At 42.9% G+C, this 23,556-nt stretch overlaps 1 protein-coding gene across 1 annotated transcript in view; it reads left to right on the forward strand.

Moving 5' to 3' along the window:
• The first annotated feature begins 9,567 nt into the window (after nucleotides 1-9,567).
• Nucleotides 9,568-23,556, forward strand: part of neo1a (neogenin 1a) — a 119,984-nt gene continuing 105,995 nt past the window's right edge. The window contains exons 1-2 of the mRNA XM_037694457.1: nucleotides 9,568-9,599; nucleotides 13,689-13,825. Coding sequence (XP_037550385.1) covers nucleotides 9,568-9,599; nucleotides 13,689-13,825 — 169 coding nt within the window. The remainder of the gene's footprint in view (nucleotides 9,600-13,688; nucleotides 13,826-23,556) is intronic.

A 23,556-nucleotide genomic window follows, 5' to 3' on the forward strand; every position in this document is an offset into this window, starting at 1 on the left:
TGAATCAGGACTCCATCTACAGTAATGGAGGTGTTGCTCCAGTCTGTGGTGGTGTTGATTTACTGGTCTAGTATCTACATTTCACCCCTTGAGTCACCTTAACGTGGAGATAAGGTGAAGATCTTTGTATCCAGGACCTCAGAGTAGAACCACTGGCTCTCCTGAGGAAGTTCAGGCGTCCTGTAGCATGGCTCCTGGTCACTTCCTTTTTAGGGTGTCTAGGGAGCGTCCCTCTGGAAGATAGAAAGACCCCACGACAGATCCAGAAGTAGCAATGCACCTTGGGATCCTCTAGATCAGGGGTCTGCAACGTTTGCAATAAAAAGAGTCAGTTTTGCCACTTTGTTCACTAATGATGATGTGTCCGACCGTTTGTTGGAGGTGGCTTTTCCAGCCAGTGGGGGTGATATAAAACAAAAAAAAAGTCTTACTATTATTAACATTTATTGATATTTCTACATTTAAATACAAAAGAAAAGACCAGAGTCATGTAAAGAAATATATAATTTTTAACAATTATATAAAAGTTAAAACACTGAACTCTGTAGGCCGATGTGAGTTCTCTTAACTGTTGAAGAATTAAGTTTCCTACTTAAAGCATAAAGTTAAAGACAGTATAAAATTAGGCCAGTTTGTTGGATATCCAGGTACATTTTTAAAGAAAAATAAATAGTTTACTTTGACTTTGTTTTTTGTGTTTTATTCTTAGTATCTTCAAATATTCCTTCTCAGCAGCTTGTCTTAAAGATATTCCACAACGTTCTCCTGGTTTTGAGAGCAACATCACGCAGTGAGACTGGAAGTTCACTTAAAGTGGCTAACAAGCTACTAGCTTGATGCAGTCCACATGTTTTTCACCTTGTATTTGTACTATTCTTCACATATTTGAAAATGACAGGAAATCTAGCCATTTTCATTGTTGGCAATAATTTAAATAAAATTCAGTTTTATTTTAGTTTTGGTCAAAGCCTGAAAGAGCCGCTGCAGAGGGACCAAAGAGCCGCATGTGGCCCCAGAGCCGCAGGTTGCAGACCGTGCTCCAGTAGGAGCTGGAGAGGGTTACTGGGAAAAGGGATGTTTAGACTTTTATCCTTGACTGGCTGCCCCTCGACCTGACCTTCAATAAAAGGTTGAAACTGAAACAGCGTGGATGTAAATTGAGTTTTAGTCACTTGTAGTCTGGAAGGAACTCATATTTATCAACTATTTATATGATGTCTAAAAATCTACCTCAATCAGCTGTTTGATTGAAATAGTTTGGTTTGGGATGTCCAAGTAGAATGAGTGAAATCTATAGGGTGGCCAGGCTCAGTCTTGGAGATAAAGTGAGGAGCGCCATCATTTGGGGGATCTTGGAGTAGAGCCACTGCTCCTCTGCATCACAAAAAATTAGTTGAGGTGGTCCAGCTGTCTTGTTTCAGTCAGCTGTGTAGACCAGACCCATCATGGGACACACAGGCTTCATGTGGCTCTGAAGACCTGCAGGGTCCACCAGACCCAACAGGATGTAATTGAAGTTCTGAGCTGCAGGCGTCAATACAATATTCACCAATCAAAACGTTGGTTACGTACTGTAACCCCAGATTCTATGAATATAGGCGTAGCCCTTTAAGGCTGTCGCTGATGGGTTTATCCCGTTATGCAGAGCATAAGCACTGAAAAAATTAGTCCACGCCCACCTGCTGTGTGGGCCCCACCCGGTCCGTATAAATTACGTTAAGAGCGGGAAATCGGCTCCCAAAATAGCTTTTTCTTCAGCCATTTAGGAGCCAGTGAGGCCCGACGCTTAAAGGGCTACGCCTATATTCATAGAATCTGGGGTTACAGTACGTAACCAACGTTCTATTTCATATAGGCTTCGCCCTTTAAGGCTGTCGCTGATGGGTTAAGGGCGAAGCGGATGTGGTCCTCGCCTCACTGGGTCCATTCGAACACAGTAAGAAGCGGAAGCTTGCCCAAAAAACGTCTTGTCACTCAGCTCCCCGTGTGCATAACTACGCATCGCGTAATTATGTGACATGCACAGACGCATGTTGAGTAACTATGCGTTCTGACAAAGCATGAATACCCCGGAAACTTTCAACGGGAAGAAGAAGTTGAAAAGAGAGGGGGGGGGGGGGGGGCATGAACCAACTGGTTCGTGGCTGAACAGTGTAACAGATTAATGTCCATGAATTGATTGGTAACAATAATCATGAACTGATTAGTGACAATAGAACCAAAATCACAGACACGACTTGTGACTGATAACAACATCTCACACTGAATGCATGCAGACAGAAGTGAGCTTAAGCAGAGTTCCATGAGAACAACAATATTCATTCTGTTAGAGCACTAAGGACAGAATGTGTCATGGAACGAGCCGTTACATCACGTAGGTAAAAGCGAATAAATGAGCAGGGTGTTGACCATGCAGCCGCAGTTCAAATGTCCTGCATTGACATACCATTATGCAGAGCAGTCGAAGATGCGATACCCCTGGTCGAGTGTGCTTAGAGGTTGACAGGAGGCCCTAAGTCTGATGCTCTGTAGGCTTCAGAAAAGGCCTCACACAGCCAGAGTGACAAGCGCTGGATGGATAACGGTGATCTGCAGAAGCATCTCTATAATGCACAAACAATCGTTGAGTTTGAAAACGCATTGCAGCTGTGCGCGTTATGTAATACGTCAACGCCCGCACCGGGCAGAGAAGATGAAAAGATGCTTCCTCTTCTGATCTGTGGGGGGGGGGAGAAACCCCTCCAACGATATCACTCTTGATTTAAAAGAGCTCGTGATGTTTTAGGCATAAAAGCTGGGTTGGTCTTAAAACAGCTGAGCTGCCCGTCAGCCTAATTCTAAGGCATGACGAAGCAACAGAGAGGGCAGATAATTACTTATCCTCTTAGCGGGTGTTAAAAACCAGCAGCAGGGCTGTTTAAAGAGACAAGAATTTAAATGAAACCTGATCCAGAGGCTCAATTGGAGCTTTGATCATGGCTCGCAGGACCAGCGTTAAATCCCACTGTGGAACAAGTGGACGTGAAGCAGGCCTATGTCTTTGTACACCTTTTAGAAACCGCTTCATCAGCGGGTGATTAAAAGCTGTTCTGTCTCCGAACCCTTCGTGGCAGAAAGAGATGGCTGCAGCGTACGTTTTAATCGTGCTGAATGCCAACTTCCTATCCATCAGCTGTTGAAGAAAGGACAGCACGCCACCTAATGGACATGAGGTGGCCTCCAGACCTTTCTCTGTACACCAGCGCTGAAAAGCCGTCCACTTTGATGTGTACAGGGCTGTGGTAGATGCAGCGCGTGAATCTTGAATTGTGCGCACTACCTCCTGAGGGAGACCCATCCTCTCTAAGCGGGACCGCTCAGCGGCCAGACCCACAGGTGCTGGCCTATTTCCGGGTAACTCCTGATCGCTCCTCCTGCTTGAAGGAGAGCATCTTCCCTCCATGGCAGTTCCACGGGCGACCTGACAACAGACGCTGCAGAACTGGGAACCATGGTGCGTTCACGCGCTCGGGAGCTACCAGGAGAGCTGTCAGTCCCTCCTCCTGAACTCGGTTCAGGAACCGTAAAATCAGAGGAGGAGGGGGGAACGCGTACAGAAGCGTTTTGGGCCACGGGCTGTGGGCAAATGCATCCACCCCCAGCGGTGGATCGTCTCGTGGGCTCAGGGAAAACCATAATTGGCACTGAGCGTTCTCTCGCGTCGCAAACAGGTCCACAGCTGCTTTGCCAAACTTCTGCCACGTCTGAAACATCAGGTCTGGATGGAGAGTCCAGTCCGCGTGACGTGGGCCGCCCCTGGACATCACGTCTGCTCCTCTGTTCAGAAACGCCGGGTATGTAAACCGCTCTGATGGAAAGCAGGTTTTGGTGAGCCCAACACAGTAGCTTCCGCACAATGTGTAACATCTGGGCTGAACGCACACCCCCCTGGCGGTTTATGTACGCAGCAGTCACCATGTTGTCTGTGTGAATCAACACGTGCTGATTCTGTAGCACGGGAGCAAAATGTTGAATCACATTCAGCACTGTGCGACACTCCAAAACATTGATGTGGGCTGATGTGCGGTGGGGCCACAGCGCCCCTACTGCTTGAGATAGGCATGTCCCCCCCCAACCTGACAGAGACGCGTCCGTGAAGACTGACACGTGTGACGTGGGTCTGCTGACGGGGACTCCCTCTGACAGAGCCAGGGTGTTTCCCCAGTGTCGGAGGTCTGCTCTCACGGAGGGAGGGACAGTGATCATCCGTCTCTTTTGTTTTACTGGATCCACACGCAGACGCGTAAACCACCTCTGGAGGCGTCTCATGTGTAACAAACCCAGCGGGACCACTGTGTGAGCTGATAACATCATTCCCAACAGCTTCATGACGGAGACAGCTGTTACCACTTTGCCAGGTCTTACGTGGCGTAATTGGTTTTTTAGAGTGTCGATTCTTGTTTGTGATAAGCGAGCCGTCATGGTAATTGAGTTTAATTCCACTCCCAGATAAACAATTGTCTGGGCCGGGAAAATCGAGCTCTTCTTCCAGTTTATGGCGAAGCCCAGATTTAGCAGGTGTGATGCCAACACCTGAGCCTGTATCAATGCTTCCTGTCTGGAGTGAGACAGGAGCAGCAGGTCGTCCAGGTAAAACAAAACTCTCATCCCTGCTCTGTGCAGTGGATGCAGGGCTGTCTCCACACACTTTGAGAACGTACGAGGCGCGAGGGAGTACCCGAAAGGCAGCCTGTTGTACTGGTACTTCATCCCTTGAAAGGCGAAACGCAGAAATTTTCTGTGTTTTGGGATGATTGGTATGTGAAAATAAGCATCTTTTAAATCGATGGAGACAAACCAGTCGTTTTTCTGGATGTTGTCCAACAGCTGTCTGTTCGTCAACATGTGAAAAGGTCTGTTCATGATCGCTTTGTTGAAAGCTGACAGATCCAGAATCGGTCTCATCCCTCCAGTCCTTTTGGGGACCAGGAAGTAGCGTGAGTAAAACCCTGTGTTTTCCTCCTCGTTGGGAACTCTTGAGATTACACCTTTTATCAGAAGCTCTTGGACTTCTGCATTTAAGGCTGAGACTTGGTCTGGTGATGACAGGACCGTCTCTATAACTCCTCCGAACGGAGGGGGTCGGGTTGCAAACTGCAGCGTGTAACCCTTGCATAACACTCTGTCCATCCATCTGTCCGGTGAGCATGTTTTTAACCACTCTGCGTGACGTTCGTGGAGTGGACGTGCGTTTAAATGATGTGCCGTGTTTTGAACGGATGTCATCCAAACCTCCGCCTCGACCGCCGTCATGCGTCGCGGAAATGTTTTCCGCGTGACCCAAGGCGAGGCTTCCTCGAAAGGGCTGATCTGCGCGTGCCCGTGCGCTGTGTCTGGATCGCGGGCCAACTTTCATGTCCGGGCGGGGCGGTGTGCGCTGAGGCGAGGCGTGTGTCAGCTGATGACGTCGAGAGGCTGCACGTTTAACGTCGCTGTGCGAACGTTGAGAGGTGGAGGGCGTGACGTCATCAACGCCGTGCTGTCGAAGTGAAGGTTGTGAGCCTCGCGGGAGCGCACGTTTCCTCTGGAGGGACGCGCGCCGCTCTCGCTGAGGGCGGGGCCCGTCATTGGATTCATTCAGCTGTCTCACGCTTATGTCGCCGTGAGCTGCCGATCGCTGAGACGCGATGGATGACGGCCGCTCGCGTTCATTCAGGAGAGGCGTGTGTTGTTTTCGCTGAGAGCGGGGACCTCCACCGGACCCGGCCTGCGGTCCCACATTTATCCCGATGTGAGCCGGTGAGCGCCGGGCAGCTGTGCGTGCATCATCGACACAGTGCCGTTTGGATGGAGGCTGCTTGTCTCGCTCGGGTGCGCGTTTAACACCGTTTGGGTGGTGATCGTGCGGGTCTGATTGACAACAAGTTATTTCGCTTACCGTGGTGTCACGTGAGCGTCTGGGCATGTGAAGGAGCGGCGGTGGGTTTAAAAAACCTTTATTTAAGGCCACCGGCTCTCTCTGTGTGGAGGATGTGTGTGTAGCGGCTGTGAGCTCATCCGAACTTACAGACTGGCTAAAAAACAGGCATTTTGATCTTTGAAAAATCATTTATTTCACTTCCTGTTTCATTCATACACACATCCTCCGCAGACCGTCATTTCTTAAACCTTCTCCCTCGTGAGCTCTGCGGTTTGTTTGCCCCGAGCGCCGTCTGCAGGCGATCTCTGGGGAAACGCTGAAGTGCAGGCTGCCGGACTGAGGAGGGGTGGTCTCTGGCGGGCGGGGCTGGTGGTGGAGCTGGGCGAGACGAAGCTGCTGCTGCCGTGGAGCGTCGATGTTTCTGCCTCTGCTCTCGACGATCTGTCCAGCGGGCTGGGGGACGGGATGAGCCGCGCGGCTTGATGAGATGGCGTACCGCTTCCGACATCTCCTCCGACTGCTTCGAATTTGTCAGCATGGTCGTCAGGCTGCTTCCGAACAGCGCGTCCGATGAGATGGGGCCCTCCATCAGGTCCTTGTGCAGCTTTTCCAGCAGCAATGGAGAGTGACGGAGCCAGATGGAACGTTGGATTACCGTCATCCACGCTGCAATCCTCGACAGGCAAACCGTGGAAGCGGCGCACATGTTGAGGACGGCGTCTGCCGATTTACACAGGGAGCTCTTTGTCTCCTCCGGCAGGTCTGAGGCCTCCAGCCTTTTCGACATGCTAAATGCTAACAGCGCCACGTTGTTGTTAGCCGCGGCCGCCTGAAAAGCACACTGGTGGGCTCTGTTGGAGAGCGCGGTCGCCACCTGGTCGTGTTTCCCCGGAGGGACGGGACGCTTCTCCAGCCTGGACATCTTCGCTCCGAAGGCTTCCGCGAGGCTTGGCTCCAGGGGGGGGAACCGAGGAATAGCGTCAGTTGCCTTACAGAGGGAGTTCTTTGTCTCCAAGGCAGGTCTGCGGCCTTCAGTCCCTTGGACATGCTATATGCTAGCAGCGCACGTTGTTGCTAACTGCGGCTGCCTGGAAACACGTCGGTGAAAAATAACCTTTCCGCCGATCATCCGAACTGGCGGGAAAAGGCGAGGGACGTAGAAAAAAGGGGTCCCTTCATGTCAGCCTCCTCCCGGGTTCCGCCGGGCAACCCCTGAGGGCGCCGTCGGCCGGGAGCGGTGTGATCGCCGATGCGAAACGAGGTGGGATGGGGTGAGCATTCACTCAGCCCCCCTCCACCTACACTACGCTCCCCAGGAGGGAATGAGCAGCGGGGGCTGCAGCTGAGCACACCTTGCCCCGGAGGAACCATCCGGTTCGCCCCGAGGGTCGGCGATAAGAGGAAAAAACACAAGATGGCGTTGTCCAGCGTGTAGTGACCTGTCACTGGGAAATGTTCCCCGACGCTTACCTTGGAATAAGACTGCTGTCATCTTCTCCTCGGGGAGGAGAACTCACCGGACGACCGGAGGTCGACTGCCGGGCCAAGCATCCTTCACAAAGGTTGGTCATTTACACAATTTATCTTCTTTGTTCTTCTGACAGTGCTATATTAGCTCGCTGAAGAAAAAATGGGAGCCGATTTCCCGCTCTTAACGTAATTTATACGGACCGGGTGGGGCCCACACAGCAGGTGGGCGTGGACTAATTTTTTCAGTGCTTATGCTCTGCATAACGGGATAAACCCATCAGCGACAGCCTTAAAGGGCGAAGCCTATATGAAATAGAACGATCAGCTTATCCATGGGAATTCCAGTAAGGCACCAGAGAAAGCAAATAAGTGAGGTATGTAGGAGTTGTTCTTGTCTCAAGGGCCCTGCAGCTTTTTATTACGAGCCGGAGGGAAACAAAAATATTTTCATGGCTGAATCACTGTGCTGTTGGCACTGAGCGGAGCTCCCATTAATCTCTCCCATTAATGTCTGCTTTTATTCTTCTACGTCCTTGGCTTGTCTGATTTTGTTTCCTCTCTTTCTTTCCCAGGCGTTTCTCTGATATCGAAGCTCACATCTTCAACACTACCCGCATCGTATTTAAACTAACTTCTAGTCTCTTTAAACCCCATTATAAGCTGAAATATCTGAGAGTAAAATCCTCCTGTTTTCTGCTAACCTTGAATCTGATTCATATTCATGAAGCTGCTTATGTTTTTATCAAAAGGAGCCAAGTTGAATTTACATGGACCCACAACACCTCAAACCGCACAAGGATTGGGATTCACGGTGCATCTCAGTGAATCTAAAGAGGGAGACGGGAGGCAATTAGGGAATAAATACAAACATTTGCATTAACAGGCAGAAATAATGACAAATTAAAAGCCTAGCATTCCATGAAATAATGCAGATTTTCCACTGCCCATACGCTTGGAGTTTTTTAACTAAGACCATCTTTTACTGAGAAGGAATGACATTTTAGCCGTTTTGGTCAAACCATGAATATTGTAAGACTGCAAGACCTCAGGTGATGAGTTAGTAGCTAAACTACAACTGTGCCAGATCCTCGCACACCATCTGTAAAACTGACTGCATTATAGACAATTTGTGTTTTCTAAGGTCAATTGGCTGTGGTATCCATCTTTCAGTAGGTTTAGTTCAAAAGTGAATCAGTTGTAGATGTGCTTACAATAATTACCGTACAATAATTACAATAATCCGTACTCTCTGAAGGTTTTATTGAAGTATGTCCAATGCTTAATATGATATTTTGTTAACAGACCGACAAAGTTGGCTTTAATGGGTAATAAAGTTTAAGCAATTATCCCAAAGTTCATGCTCAATAATCCAGTAAGGTCATCTGGACTGTTTCTTTTTGTTGTTGAGACGTTTCGTCCTTCATCCGAAGGACTTCTTCAGTCTGAGGAACCACCAAACCAAACTGAATCCCATTCATTTGAACAAGGATCTTGCACAGAGCTTCTATTATTCTGAAATATTCTTATGAGGACAATGCTGAGATTTTTGGGTGGGTTGGTTTGAGATTAATCATCTGCTAAACATAACATCTGTAAATCTCTTACATTAAAGGCGTCCTTAAATTACCGGAAGCAGAGAAAAGCTCCGTCTCAACCGCACAAGGACCCTCGGTTTATTAGTTTTTTATTGACCCTTTATTTATACAGGTAGTCATTGAGTCACGAGAACTCATTTTTCAAGAGAGACCTGTTTGGGAGCAGATGGTTGGGGTTAAGGGACTTGCTCAGGGCCCAGGGTGGGTGGGGCAAATGAGGGTGGAGGCAGGTGTGGGTGCTTCACCTTTTCCACCCACATTTTTATGTTGTCAATCTGGGGAGTTGAACCTGCAACTTTCGGATCACAGGCCCATCTTCTCTAACCTCTGCGCCGCCACTCCCCAAAAGGTTTCCTTTCTTAGTCTCCATCCTTCAAACTGTTCGCACAACATTCCCTTTTCAGATAAAGCACTTTAGCGCCTTCACTTGAGACAGACTTGCTCCGAATGAGAAATCGACTGGCTGTTTCACTCGAGCTGTATTTTCTTCTTCTTCTCCTTTTTTTTTTTTTTTTTAAATATCAAAAGAAACAGTCAATGCCTTTTGTGGAGCACAAAGGGCCGAGGGTTTGAATAGCCGCCCTGGTGAGAGAAGCTGCAGGAATGCCTGGCATTGGAAATGTGGACGTCTTTCAGTAAGTTTTTGTCTCAGTGTGCAGACAGTTGTCATGCACAGCCTCTCAGAAGAGCCCTACTCTCAAACTTGCACACAGATATGATCAATGAACAGCCAGACTTTGGTCTTTTACAGTAACGAACAGAGCAGCAGCTTGAGGTCCTGTGTTTCCCACCTCAGGTACCCAGGACATTCTCTGTTGGGTTTTGTGCTGAGTTCACTCTATTTTGTGTGTTTCTCTTATTACTTCATGTTTTCCTGTCGTAATGTTCCTGGGTGGACTGTTTGCTGTTTTCATACTTTAGAGACCTTGGATTAGCTCATGTTTCCCGTCAGTCCTGATGGGTCAATCCCTGATTTGAAATGGAAAGTTTCATACTTTTTATTTTCCCTGCGGCTTCTGGAAATGTGTTCTTGTTTTCATTTTGCCTCCATTTATCTCACCTAGGTGACAGCTTCTGAGCGGTAGTGTTGGTATTCCCATCACATGTGATCAATGATCATCATCAATCCTGCTAAATAATATAGTATGCAATGTTTCCAACCTCAACTTTTAAAAATGTTAGGCTGTTGTGTAAAATGTAAATAGAAACTGAATGCAATGGGTTGCAAATCTCATAATCCCAAATTTTGTTCACAAATGAACAAAGTAAATATATCAAATATTTAAACTGAATTTTTTTTACAATTTTTACGGAAAAATATAGGTATTGTATTTTCTGCCGTACACATTGTACCGCTGTATTTTTAATTTCATTTACCCTTTATTTATCCAGGTAGTCTCATTGAGCCACGGGAACTCATTTTTAAGAGAGACCTGTTTAGGGAGCACATGGTGGGGGTTAAGGGCCTTGCTCAGAGGCCCAGAGTGGGGCGAATGAGGGTGGAGGCAGGTGTGGGTGTTTCACCTTTTCCACCCACATTTTGATGTTGATGGTACCGGGAGTTGAACCTGCAACTTTCCGACCACAGGCCCATCTTCTCTAACCTCTGGGCCACCACTCCCCCTATAAGTTGCATCAGTCCAAAAATGTCTAATAAAGTGGGAAAAAACATAAATAAGTTGTTTCGCCGTATAAGTCGCATTTATTATGCAACTTATACGGCAAAACGACGTCACGCAAAACGTGGGCTGGTGTTGTGCCAAAAATCGATTGGCTACCAAATGGCAGAGGCGTGCATGGGAGGACTTTAGCAATAAGTTAACAAGATTACGCTTAAAAACAATTGTTTTTTTGCTCGAAATTATAGTAAAGGTGTGTCTCAGTTTAACTTTTCTTTAATAAATGCACTTTAACGGTCAAATCAGCTGCATTTCTCCTGGGCGGTGCAGTGAAATGCAGCTGATTTGACGTTTGTTCCAGGAGTTTCGGAGTGAGACGACGGTGGCTGATGTGGCAAGCCAAGTGTCTCATTAATAGCCACATTTACCTATTAATGAGACACTTGGTTTGCCATATCGCTCAAGGGCGCTCTAGAGGCTGCAAATGGTAGTGTTCAATATTTTCTATGTCAGAATGAATGAAATCGTCAGATCTCAGCCAAAAATTGGGTTAAAAATATTGGGGGGGGGGGGGGGTATATTATTCGCTTCAGTGTATAAGTCGCAGGACTTGCTAATTTATGCAAAAAGGTGCGACTTATACGGCAAAAAATATGTTTGTTTGTTTGTTTGTTTTCCACAAACACATCAAAACAGATTGAAGTAGCATTTTGCAATGAATTAGATGAATGTTTATGCCCAGTAAGACAAATGGGCATAAACATGAATATTTTCAAGAGTCTGATTTTTTTAGAAGAAATCATGGACAGAGGTTCACCAGTCTGCAAAAGAAAAAAGCCCTAAAATATTGAAATAAATTTAGAGAGATGTTCCTCAACATTAAATTAAAGTTGGTATTTTTTTCCCCCTCTGGGATTTGCGCATTTTTCTTAAACGAACACAAAACTTTGCATTTCAGTGCTTTAGAAATCGTGAAACTGAGTGTAAAGTGATCACAACTAGTGCCGATGGGTTTCCCCCCACAGAACAAAAAGCTTTGAGTTCAGAGAAAACAAACGTGTACGCGAACAGTCGAAACAGCCGAAATGCTACGGCTTCACTCAAAACCATTATCATGTGAACAGAGCCTTGGAGACGTCCGGTGGAGTGCCACTCGAATGCTCCACTTCAGGCTCCAGCACAGACCCATGGTCTCAGTCCAGAGCAGCCAAACCTGAACTGGTCATGAGACGAGACAACCGAGCTAATGTGGAAACTCCAGCTGGTCGTCATTAACCAACTCCACCTTTGAGTTTGACGTCTGAACGTACAGTACCTCTACTTCTCTGTGCAAAAACTATCACACATCCATCTTCCCATCCTCCTTTCTTCGTCTTTTTAGATCATGTTCTGGAGCTGCTCGCTCCTGTGCTCCGTTTCTCTCTCTGGACACGGACTCCTCTCTCTAAGCTATTGATTGGTTTTCTTTCTTCCCAGCCTCCTCCTACTTCCATGCCCCAGTGGCTGCTGGATTGAGCCAGAACTTGGCCACACACTGTATCTTTGAGTCTGTTGGGAAAATAAAATGGGGACCGTTTAAATAAAGGAGGGCCACTGGTTCAGGAGCAGGGACGGATACAAATGGATGTGTGGTTAGGATAAGGTTCAGAAGCCTTGAATAATAAATACATAACATCTCCCATCTCTCTTGTGTTGCTTTTACCTATTAGAAAATATTATTTATGACGATTTAGAATAGAAAATATACTTTATGGATAGGAGCACCTTATGGTGCTGCCATTTTATATTGGCTGATTGGAGCAGAAGTTCTTCAAGTTGGAGTCACTTCTGTTACTTTGCAGATGTGCATCATCCTAATTAACAACAGCTGATGAAAGAAAACGTAAACACTTGTTCAGAAGATGAAACGTCTTCAGTGTTGCTGCTGCACAAACTACACAGACCTGCACTTACAGTCTTTACTAGACTACAGTTAGATGGTACAGGTTGTCCACTTACATCACATGAAATGACTACAAGATAAAACATAGAAACATCTTGTCCTGCACACTGAGTCTTATACTGCATTCAAAACCACTAATGTTCCTGTTCAATACACTATGAGAGCATACATTTGGTCACCCAGTACCAAAAGGCACAAGGCGGGCAATTATATTTTTGCTGTTTTTGTCGTGTTCATTTTTTGTGTTAGCATAATATATTACAGACGACTTTTTCAAGACATCAGCCACAGCTAATTGATCATAACAAATCCAAAAATGGCTATTAGTCAGTCAAATGTATATTTGTTGTGGTAAAAATTGTTGTGATAGTAGCTGAGAGTCATCCTCTACAGACTCTGAGAGTTACTCATGCAACATGTTGTCCTAAAGCTTTGTTGTTAACTGCTGGAGTCAACTCTGTCTTTCTGTTAGTAAAATTTCTCATAAACTAGAAAGCAAAGCTACTGGATGTATATCTTTAACTGTTTAACTTTTAGACGGTTGCCACAGTTAATCTGTAGCAACACAGAAATGGCTAAAAGTGGGTCAGTTTCACAGATACTGAGCAGAGGTTTGATGTGGTAGTAGCTGAGAGTGATTCACCACGCAGGCTCTGAGGTCATGTGAGATGTTGCATAATGTGATTTTTTTTTATTTGACGAAAAACAACTATAACTCGTTTCACAACTTAAGACCATCCATCATCCTTACCTGTTTCTTTTCCACATTGTGTTGTTGCTCATATCCAGCAGTCATTGTGTGAGAGGCGGGGGGACACCGTGGACAGGTCTCCAGTCCCTCACTGGGACACATAGAGACAAACGTGACAAAACTTTCACACTCACATCTATTGACAATTTAGATTTATTTGATCTAACATGCACGATTTTAGACTGTCGGAGGAAACTGGAGTACAGTTGTCCCTCGTTTATCGCAGGGGTTTGGTTTGGTTTCAAATGTATTTATCCAATTGTAGGAATAATATATTTGTCTGGATGACTCTAATGGTGAGAGCTCCTTCATGGGATATTATGCCAACTTAATGGAGATAGACTTGCTGAATTTCTATCAAATCCAACTTTTGTTCACTCTATCTCACATTGTTGTTTCATTCTGTTTCCAGTGATGGTCGTGTGGAAGTGCTGGGGGGCGGCAGTCTCCAGATCTCCAACATTGCAGTGGAAGATGCTGGTACATACACCTGTGTAGGGGAAAACCTCAACTCTACCATTGAAGCCCAGGCCCAGCTCACAGTTCAAGGTATTTTTGTCAACTTGCATCATTTTTTAATTTGTTCTATAAAAAAAATTTAACAAAAATGGTTGAAGTATCAAGTTTAAGCAATCTAAAGGAAATGAAGCAAATAAACAAATAAAGGAATGAAGCAAAAATTCTGCAGATAATCAGAAAGTCATCACAGGATTGAAATGATCCTGTCGTGCTTACAAATCAGCCAATACCTGAGTGCATTAGTGGCTTTATTTTTAAGAATGAATTAGACACAGAGTCGGTACAGGCTAAATGAATGCACAAATTGGAATTTTGTGAGAGGCAAAGGTACGTGGTGTGACTGAAGCGGAGAGGAGCCGAATCTCCCAAGGTCTTCCAGAACTCTCAGACCATCCTTGCATCAGCAAAAACAATCTCATTTTCATCTTATTATGTTTGGAAATGAGGTTATTAAGAGCCCCCTGGACTCCGCATCCCAGATATGAAACAAAGCCATGGAGAGTTTAGTTTGAAAGGAAACGAAATCATGCAAACGATGCTCAGGTAGAGGAGAATACACATGGACTTCTCAGACAAACCCCAAACAGAGGCCGAGTGTACTGTAAATGTTGTCATGAGCACAGACGTGTATTCTTGTGCGTTTTCCAAATACAACCAGTCAACAGGATTTGGGTTGAAATAACTTTGAAACGAAGGAAACACCCTGAGGCTCATTCCAAACGTTTATTGCATTTCACATACACACACACACACACACACACACACATGGTGCCATGACTCCAATCCTTTCTTCCCAAATCCCTTCATCTCCTCGTCATCCCTCAACCTTCCTTTCATCGCTTCCTGTCACTCTCTGTGATTAAAGGAGAGCGTAATGGAAAACTGGGATCAGGTCACAAGAGGACACCTGACTTCATTCGTTTTTACTCTTAAAGTCTGTCCACCCCCCCACCCTCCCCACCCCGAATAAAAGAACTTCCCCCTAAAATCTTTCACGCAAACACTCCACTTTCAGTGTGACAAGACTCCGGAGGATTGATCGCCAGCCCTGGAAGATTGTTGAAAGGCAGTTGTCCCCTGTACTCCAATAAAGCTGTTTGATTAGTTCCTAAGTTGTAGACTCTCGGGGCTAATTGCATTTGTTTCAACCACATTCAAGAAGAAGCTAGATTGTGGCATTGATTCACTCCCCTGACAACAAAAGTGACACTAGAAAGGTCAACTGATTCCTTCAATAGGTACTTAAGCCTGTAAAGGACACTCCAATCAATGTAGTTTGAATCTATACTTACAACAAAATAATTTTTCTATGACTCACCTCCACTGAATCGACTCAAGGGTCTGCGTTTCTGGAGCAACAGTAAGAAATTGTATGTTCAGGTTGAGTGGCTTTCAATAAACGCTGGACACTTAATGCTAAGGAAGAGATGCAGGAAGCCAGCTGGTGGGACGCTGTTCGGGCTTCGCCTGGAGATGGCTCGAGGGTTTATGCTGCAGCTGCTGCTCACATGTGGAGAAAGTGTTGCACAGACATACATTTGTAATCATGCCAAACACTGTCAGACATGCATGTACTGGAGGCATTCACAAACAACTTTGTGTATTCATGCATGATTCAGAATTCACGTTTACTTTCACTTGAGTTTACCCCTTCATGATTGTTGCTTTAACATTTCTGCCTCAAAGGCAAAAATGAAAAGTGTGTATGCTGATAAATAAGTACACGTTATGGATTGATCCTAAGTCAGTTTGAAAGACCTTTCTAAGAAGATTTAGCCGTTTGTTGTCTTGGAAGAGTCAGGGGAGATATGGTCCAAATTGTAACTCCTAAAGTGACCTTCAACTGCATTTAACACGCTCGGGGTGGAGAGATTCAAAATTCAGAATTTAAAATACAAATAACTTCCGTAATTGTTCAGAAAGCACAGTTCCTATCTGACTTGTGACATTGTCCAGGCACAAATGTACGTGTTCATTTTTATACTGATGTGTGAATTACTTCAGTAGATGGCTGGAATTAATTGATCTACTTCATAATAATTGTTACAGCTAGAGCCCAACCAATATATCGAAAGGGCCGATATTTTAGGCCGATATAGGTATTTTAGGACCTATCGGTATTGGTCACAATTGTCTCATTATGCACTGATTTAAACACTTCTAACTTTCAACCCTAAAATGCTGGGAACCTGCCATAATTGTACAATGTATCCAGCAGAGGGTGCATGAAGACTACTTGCAAGTATATTTATATATTTTATTTTATATTTATTTATATTTATATTTAGTATATTCAATATATTTTATTTAATTTCCTTCTGGGATTAATAAACTTTTTTTTTTTTTTATTGAATTTTGAATTGAAGTCATTGCCGTTCACTTAAGTTTCACTTTCACATCCAACACAGCAGAAGCAGTGAGCAATACTATGTAGCGTATTTTACTGAACAGAGCCTGGTAAGTTTATTTTAACTGATCTGTTCTCTTCAATCCTCCAACCCGCTTGTCATTAGCTACATGCCTCTCAAGTTAGCATGCTAACGTTAGTGTTCTGTTGCACCACCTTAACGACATTAGCCCCCTTGTCAGTAGTTATAGCAACAGTCCAGTCAGACTGAGCTTTCGGTTTGTGAGGACATCCAGTGTTAGTAACGTTATCTTTGTCGTCCTCAATGAAATGCATTGTCTGAAATCTATACTTCTCTGCAAAGAAAAATAAACTTTGCTGCTGTCAATACTAATTAGACCTTCACCATATGTGACTGACTGTTTAAACAATGGACAGGGAAAGATGTTTCTTTGTTTAATTTATCTTTTTGTAACACACTTGTTAACTTTACGGTGAATAGTGGAGGATGGAAAATATGAATGCACGTTAGGTAGACAGTTTTTATTAACCAGTGCACAACTTGTAAACCTACTGTGGGACTACATAAAGCGTGGATCTGATTTGCTTAGCTTCATGGTTGCTAACAGCTGCGCTAAATTAACAAGCCCCACTCCACTCGCTTTAGTCTTGGATTCTTGGGGGTCGACAAAGCTAAAATATTTTCAGCCATGATATCGGTTATCAACGGCCACATTACCCGCCCAGTATCGTATCGGAGATAGCCAAAATGTCCATATCGGTCGGCTCTAATTTCATCCCATAGATATAAAACTGTGCATAGATAAGCTTAAAGATCAATATACCTCCAAAAAATGTATCCTCCACCATTTATCAAATAGCACTAAATACACTTTGGGAACAAAATACTTTTGATTTTATAGTGAAAATCTTTATAACCATATTTTAAAATACACTTTTTGTTTGATTTCAAATTCTTTATAAAAAAATATTTGGTCTTTGTCAAATCTTATGCTCTACCAAAGAGAACATTTTAACACTTTTATAGTTGAACTTTAAAGAGAAGTGAGTTGATTAGAGCAGCACATCTACAGTACAACAAAATGTCTTTAAAAGAACACGATCAAAATCCTGCAGTCCAGACCTCAGCCTGACTGAGCTGACAAGTTTCTGCCCTTTAAAAGACTGTTTCACAAAAGACACATTTTGTTTCCATTGTTAAAAAAAAACAACACACATTTGTGCAAACTTTTGCTAATTTACAATTAAAGAGAAATGACTGCAGACTGTCAAAACCAGAACATCTTTGTTTTGTTGGCTGCCAGTCCCAAATCTGTCAAGACAACAAATACTTTGGCACAATGAAGACAAAATAAAATCTGCATCACAGATAATGTCACTGGCTGTTCAGAGGAAAACGGTACACATCCAAGAACAGAGTGCTTTATCTTCTTCATACAAAACTATCAAATGTCAGAGAGTTTAAGAGGATTAGACTTTTCTATGTCAATCTAACCATTGTGCGGAGCAGTTCAGCTAAGAAAAACTTTTACTGCAACAGAACGACTGGATAGGAAATCTTTAGGATTGTAAAGCTCTAATCAAGTGTCAACAGAAGTATTAAAGCCACTCAGGTCATAGGTTGTTGCCTCATGTGTGGTGTCAACACACTTGCATGTGTTGCTGTGATATGTGTGGTGTGTGTGTTATGTTCAGAATGACTTTGGTTTGACACCTCACCCTCTATTAAAGCTGGCAAGAGAATAAATGAGACTAGAGGAGGCAGCAGCTTTTGATTGCGTTGTAGCGTGACTTGGTTATCACCCAAACCTGAGCGCTCTCTCTCTCTGTGTGGGTGTGTGTGTGGGTGTGTGTGTCCATGCAGTACAAAAATAGTATGTAACCCGTTTGTTACCAGTTTTATGGGGCTCAGAGTCAATGGTCTGCGTCTATCATGCCCTTATTTTATCGTGTCATCAACTTAATTCTTCTTTCCATGTGCTGTGCCCCCATGCAGGAAATCTCTCCCCCCTTTAAAAACTCTTCTATATGAGCTGTCTCCTCTGGATTTATAGCCTCTGTCATTGAGTGTTTTGACCTTATCGTAATGGGTAAAAACAAATGCTTAGATAAATAAAATTTGTAGCAGAAGTAAATAGAAGCATATGGATAATTAAAGGCCCTGCGTTCCTTAAACAAGTGCACAACGTGGATCTGCTCTGGCATGATCTTTGAGTATGTGTTGCGAGTCACTGTCAGCTGCTACCACACAAATGTCTAGCTCCATATTTGTAACATTCACTGAGCTATGCACATTTTTGTGTAGGTTAATTCTGATTGGTTGTTGCTGCCAACTCGAACTGCGCAGACTAAAAAAGTTGTTTAGTTTTTATTTTCTGAAAGCTTCATTGAAATCCATCCAGTGGTCACTGAAGTATTTTGCTAACCGACAAACTGGGTTGATTCCAACAGTTCATGCCAAGGTTTGGGGGAAAGATGTTTTCCATTGGGTTGCGCCATTGGCGTCAGAAGCATTTGCTAAAACGGGGGGTCTGGGGGTCCTCCCCCCCAAAATTTTTGAATAAAGTAGATTCCATTTCCTGCATTCAGGTGTCTTTTAACAGGTTGTTAAACATCTACTTTTACCTACATAGGTAAACACTTAATTCATTTTAATTTTTTCATTTACCCTTTATTTATCCAGGTATTCTCATTGCGCCACGAGAACTAATTTTCAAGAGAGACCTGTTTAAGGAGCAGATGGTGGGGGTTAAGGGCCTTGCTCAGGGGCCCAGGGTGGGGCGAATGAGGGTGGAGGCAGGTGTGGGTGTTTCACCTTTTCCACCCACATTTTGATGTTGACGGTACCAGGAGGTGAACCTGCGACTTTACGATCACAAGCCCATCTTCTAACCTCATTCAATAACTTTTTTAGAAAGCATGGCACACCAAGAAGTCGGCACTAACGTAGCGCTAAGCTAGCTGCGCGCAATACAGACACGCTAGCTAAGATGCTACAGACGTAACTCTCCTCTCTCTCTCACATCCTAAATCCACAGTTGTTTTTTAGTGGTTTGAGTATTCGCCTATTAATTTGGTCATGAAGACGTAGAAACAGCAGTGGGTGAACTAATATTTCATGGTAAATTTGGGGGGGGGGGGGGGGGTACAAATTAATATTTTTTAAATATGAGGGGGACACGCCCCCTTCACATACAATTGATGCGACGCCTATGGGTTGCGCACAAAATTTGTGTTCAATTCAAATTCAAAAATACTTTATTAATCCCAGAGGGAAATTAAATAAAATTAGTGTTAAATTAGTAATAAATAATAAATTAATAAATTAAATAAATAATAAAAAAGTTAATAATAAAATAATACATTAGTAATTAATAAATTAGTGTTCAGGACAATGGTCATCGTCTGTCACATTAAATTTCAGCTCAATATCTGCTAAACTGGTTAGGGTTAACGAGTTTTAGCCATTTTCGTGTTTCCCAAGGTCAGTTGGCTGTAGAGGCCATCTTGAATTGGCTTGGATCCAGAAGTTAATCCGTGTTAGATGTAAATTCAGTGAGCACTTTCTGGATTTCTTCAGTTTTCAGGAGATATTTTGCTAACGGTACAGACAGACAAGTGCATGCACACAGACGAGGGGAAAATCTCATTTGCCTACTTGTTGTGCAGCTCACGTCATTGTACCAGAACACATCTGTTAACACGTGAGCTGGAACAAAGAGATTTTTATTTTATCAGCTCGGCTTAAATTGCATTTTCCCCTGCTAGGCACAGAAATAGTTTCCTGTAAATGATGTTTGGGTAATTTCCAGATTTGATCCAATCTGGTGGCCATTTTGGCGCACAGTCCACCCGCCCTGCATCCCTCCCTGTGGTGTCATGGAGCTGTTTTATTTTGGCTGAATTAAAAAAAATCCTTTCCATCCTGCAAAGAGAACTAATCTGATCGAGCCAAACACACACACACACACACACACACACACACACAGGGACACACACCTTTCCTTTTTCTCATAGGGGGGCGTTATCTCAGCCAGGTGTTTGTGTCTGATTCTCATCTCGAGCTCTCTGCTGCAGCTGCAGCTGGTGTTTACTTCAGATTTTACATGGCATCAGGTGATTTCAGGTGAAGATGCAACTAGTAGTGTTTACAGCGTTTCAATAAGCCCGAGTGTGTTGTTTCTGTGTTAGTGTGTCTCTTGCCAACACGCCTGCTGTAGGGATCCTTATCCAGCTTGATGCATCTTATCTGGTGTGTTAGAAAAGAAGTGAAACTCTGTCTGAAAGTGGCATTAGTGTTCAAGTGCAGTGAATATTGAGTCAGATTGGTCAATTTGTGCGTTACCTGTAAGGGAAAGCTACACTTACCAGTTTTTACGAACCTCTGCTAACGTGCGTCAGCCTTAATGAAATGGCAAATGTTCACCTGCTTCTACTCAACCATCTGGATTTCAGCCATAAAACATCGTTTTCACAACGTTTTCTCTTCATAAGAAAATGGTTTCATTTTGTTGCGCATTGATGGGGATTATTTTTCAAATTCCAACAATTTCTCTTCAAAACTTAATGTATGAGTAGATGTTGAAGGGTCAGTGCAGCTACTGGCCGAAACTCCAACATGAACACTAGTTTGGGATTTTGAGTGAACTCCCAATATTTTGATGCATTTGATGTACAAGATGTGTAAAGATAACGTGATAACCATGGTATCCTCACACCTGTCTATCTCACGCCCTGATAGCTAACCCTAAGAGAGACAGGCAGAAACGGACTGAAAAGTAAGCCTCAGATAAACATTCGCTGTAAGAAATCTTGAACTTGTTGTTTAGGAAGTCTTGAGCTGCTGGGGGAGGAAAACTCTGATGTGAACTTTTTTTTGTTTTTACGGTATAAGATGGAGGAGATGTAAGTACAAATTCTTCACTTCCAGTGTTGAAGAAAAAATGTTTGAGATAAAATATAATTTAAATCCATGAATGCTTTGGTGTGCACTCTCTGCACTCTGAAGAGATTTAAGAGAAAGTTGTAAGTCCAATAGCCTGGAGGAACACATTGTTGAAAGAATATATATATATATATATATATATATATATATATATATATATATATATATATATATATATATATATATATATATATATATATATATGATGATAATAATCTTACTATGAGAAGGTGTTGCTTATATGACAATTTGTTGCAACTTCTCAGACTGAAGAAGTCTTTTGGATAAAAGACGAAGTGTTTCAACAAAGAATAATCCATCCAGAGGACCTGACTTAACCTTGTTAGAGAGATCCAAATGCTATTTAAGCCACGTAAAGCTCAACTCTCTGTGACCCGTTTAAACTTTGAAAGATGTCTCTGCTGTGAAGTCTGAGTTACCGAGCTCCAAACAGAGTTGGGTTCTCATTGTTGTGTGTGTGGAAACTTCTTGCAGCTTTTTGCAGATTTTGATGATGTTGTACAAGAAACTGTTATTAAAAGTCATATCTCATTGTTCTTGAATCAAGACACATATTTTGATCTCTAATTTACATGTTGTTTTTTCTCAAAGCTGTAGGAGAACAGAACAGAGTAGGGATGGTGCTTCATTGCCTATACAATATTTACAACAAAGCCATCATCAAATGAGTTGTTTTGTTGTTGTCGTGCTTTCAGTGCAGTCCCAGCTAACTGAGCGATCTGTTTTGAAGCTGTACTCCCATGTGAGAGCAGAGGAAGCACTTCAAACTCTGTTGGCTGGCAGCTTTGCGAGCTTTGTCTCAGCATGTCATGGACAAACTTCATGCATCTGCTTTCACTCACTTCTTGTAATTTTAGAACCATCAGGAGTCCATGAAAACAGCCAGAGCCTGCAGAGCCCCTCCATGGCTTTGCCTCTGGCATTATCTGCTCATTTAGTAGGAATGCAAATATTCAGCATCACATTTCCAACCTTACTACCTAAAACTGTTTATTTTGGCCAGGAAGTGAAGGAAGAGACACGGCTAAGCTGCACTCCCTGCAATCTTGCAACCGTTGTGTAAATCCCGATTCCAACTGATTGTTTTCCTTGTTTTTATAAAGTTTTTTTTACAGTTTACCTGCCTTTGCATACTATAGTTTAGCTATTCCTATATCAAAACATTCAGCTCATTTAGTGGATGAGAACACTGATGGTTTTCGTAAAGTTTATACTCGTCGTAAGCATTTTTGATTTAACTAGTATTTTTTTAATTAGCTAGTTTTGTAAAAAAAAAATAATAATTCAGGTTTATTAGATTTTAGTCAGCATTATAGTACTTTTAACTAGCATTTTGATACTTCTAACTAGCCTTTTGCTGCTTTTAGCTTCTAGCTAAAAATTTGATACTATTAGCTTATATACCAATGTATTTATAAAGCACATTTAAAAACAAGCTGTAATCAAAGTGCTGAACAACAATAATAAAACTAGAAAGTTCCTGGAGAAACTTTGACGGGGACTGCCTATTTATTATTAAATTGTTATGAATAATAAATATTTATATTAATGATTATTAATATTAATAATTATAGATATATTGATAATGTATTAATAATAATAAAATATTAATAATTAATAATCAATATTAATAATATTCAGAATGATAATTAATAGTAATAAGTAGTATTTAATATGAATACTAATTATTATTGATATTAAAATTGATAATTATAACATTAATTATTTATAATTAATATTAATTATTATTATTACTAATTATTAATAATAATAGGTAATAACAGGTGCCTTCCATGCATTGCATAATGCACTGCCTTCCTTGCATGTTGAACCAAAATGGCTCCATATGTTACTCAGTTTCTGTGAAGAGTTTTCTCCTATTCATTTCCTATGGGAAATTTGGCATTTTTGTTAGCAAAATATGTCACCATGGTAACTGCGAATGCCAATTAAAGTAATTGCACACTTCCCGGGGCCGGGCCGGTCGCTTTGATATAACTTTTGTGGGAGTCCACGTTGTGGTTCGGGCCACATTAAAGTAGAAAAAGATACACTTTTTAGGTGTAGAATAATAAGTGGGCAGTCACCAACTAGTTCCTGGAGTTGGTGAAATATTGCGTCTTTGTTCGCAAATTACTTTGCCATGGTAACTCAAAATGCCAATTAAAGTAATAACACACATCACGGGGCCGAGCCAATCATTTTGATATAACTTTTGTGGGGGTAGACGCTGTGGTTTGGGCCACATTAACGGAGATAGAAATGTAGACACTCTACCGAGGTGTAGAATAATAGGTGCCTGTCATGCACTTGCATGGCAGTCCCCAATAAGACAAAGATAAAAACAAAAATGAAACAAATGCATTTAAAAGCTTTTTAGCTAGTTGAAAACAACAAAGTCCATGCTCAATAATCCAGGTATACAAT

Source organism: Nematolebias whitei, chromosome 2 (assembly GCF_014905685.2).
Source record: "Nematolebias whitei isolate Nwh7 chromosome 2, NemWhi1, whole genome shotgun sequence".
Taxonomy (NCBI): Eukaryota; Metazoa; Chordata; class Actinopteri; order Cyprinodontiformes; family Rivulidae; genus Nematolebias; species Nematolebias whitei.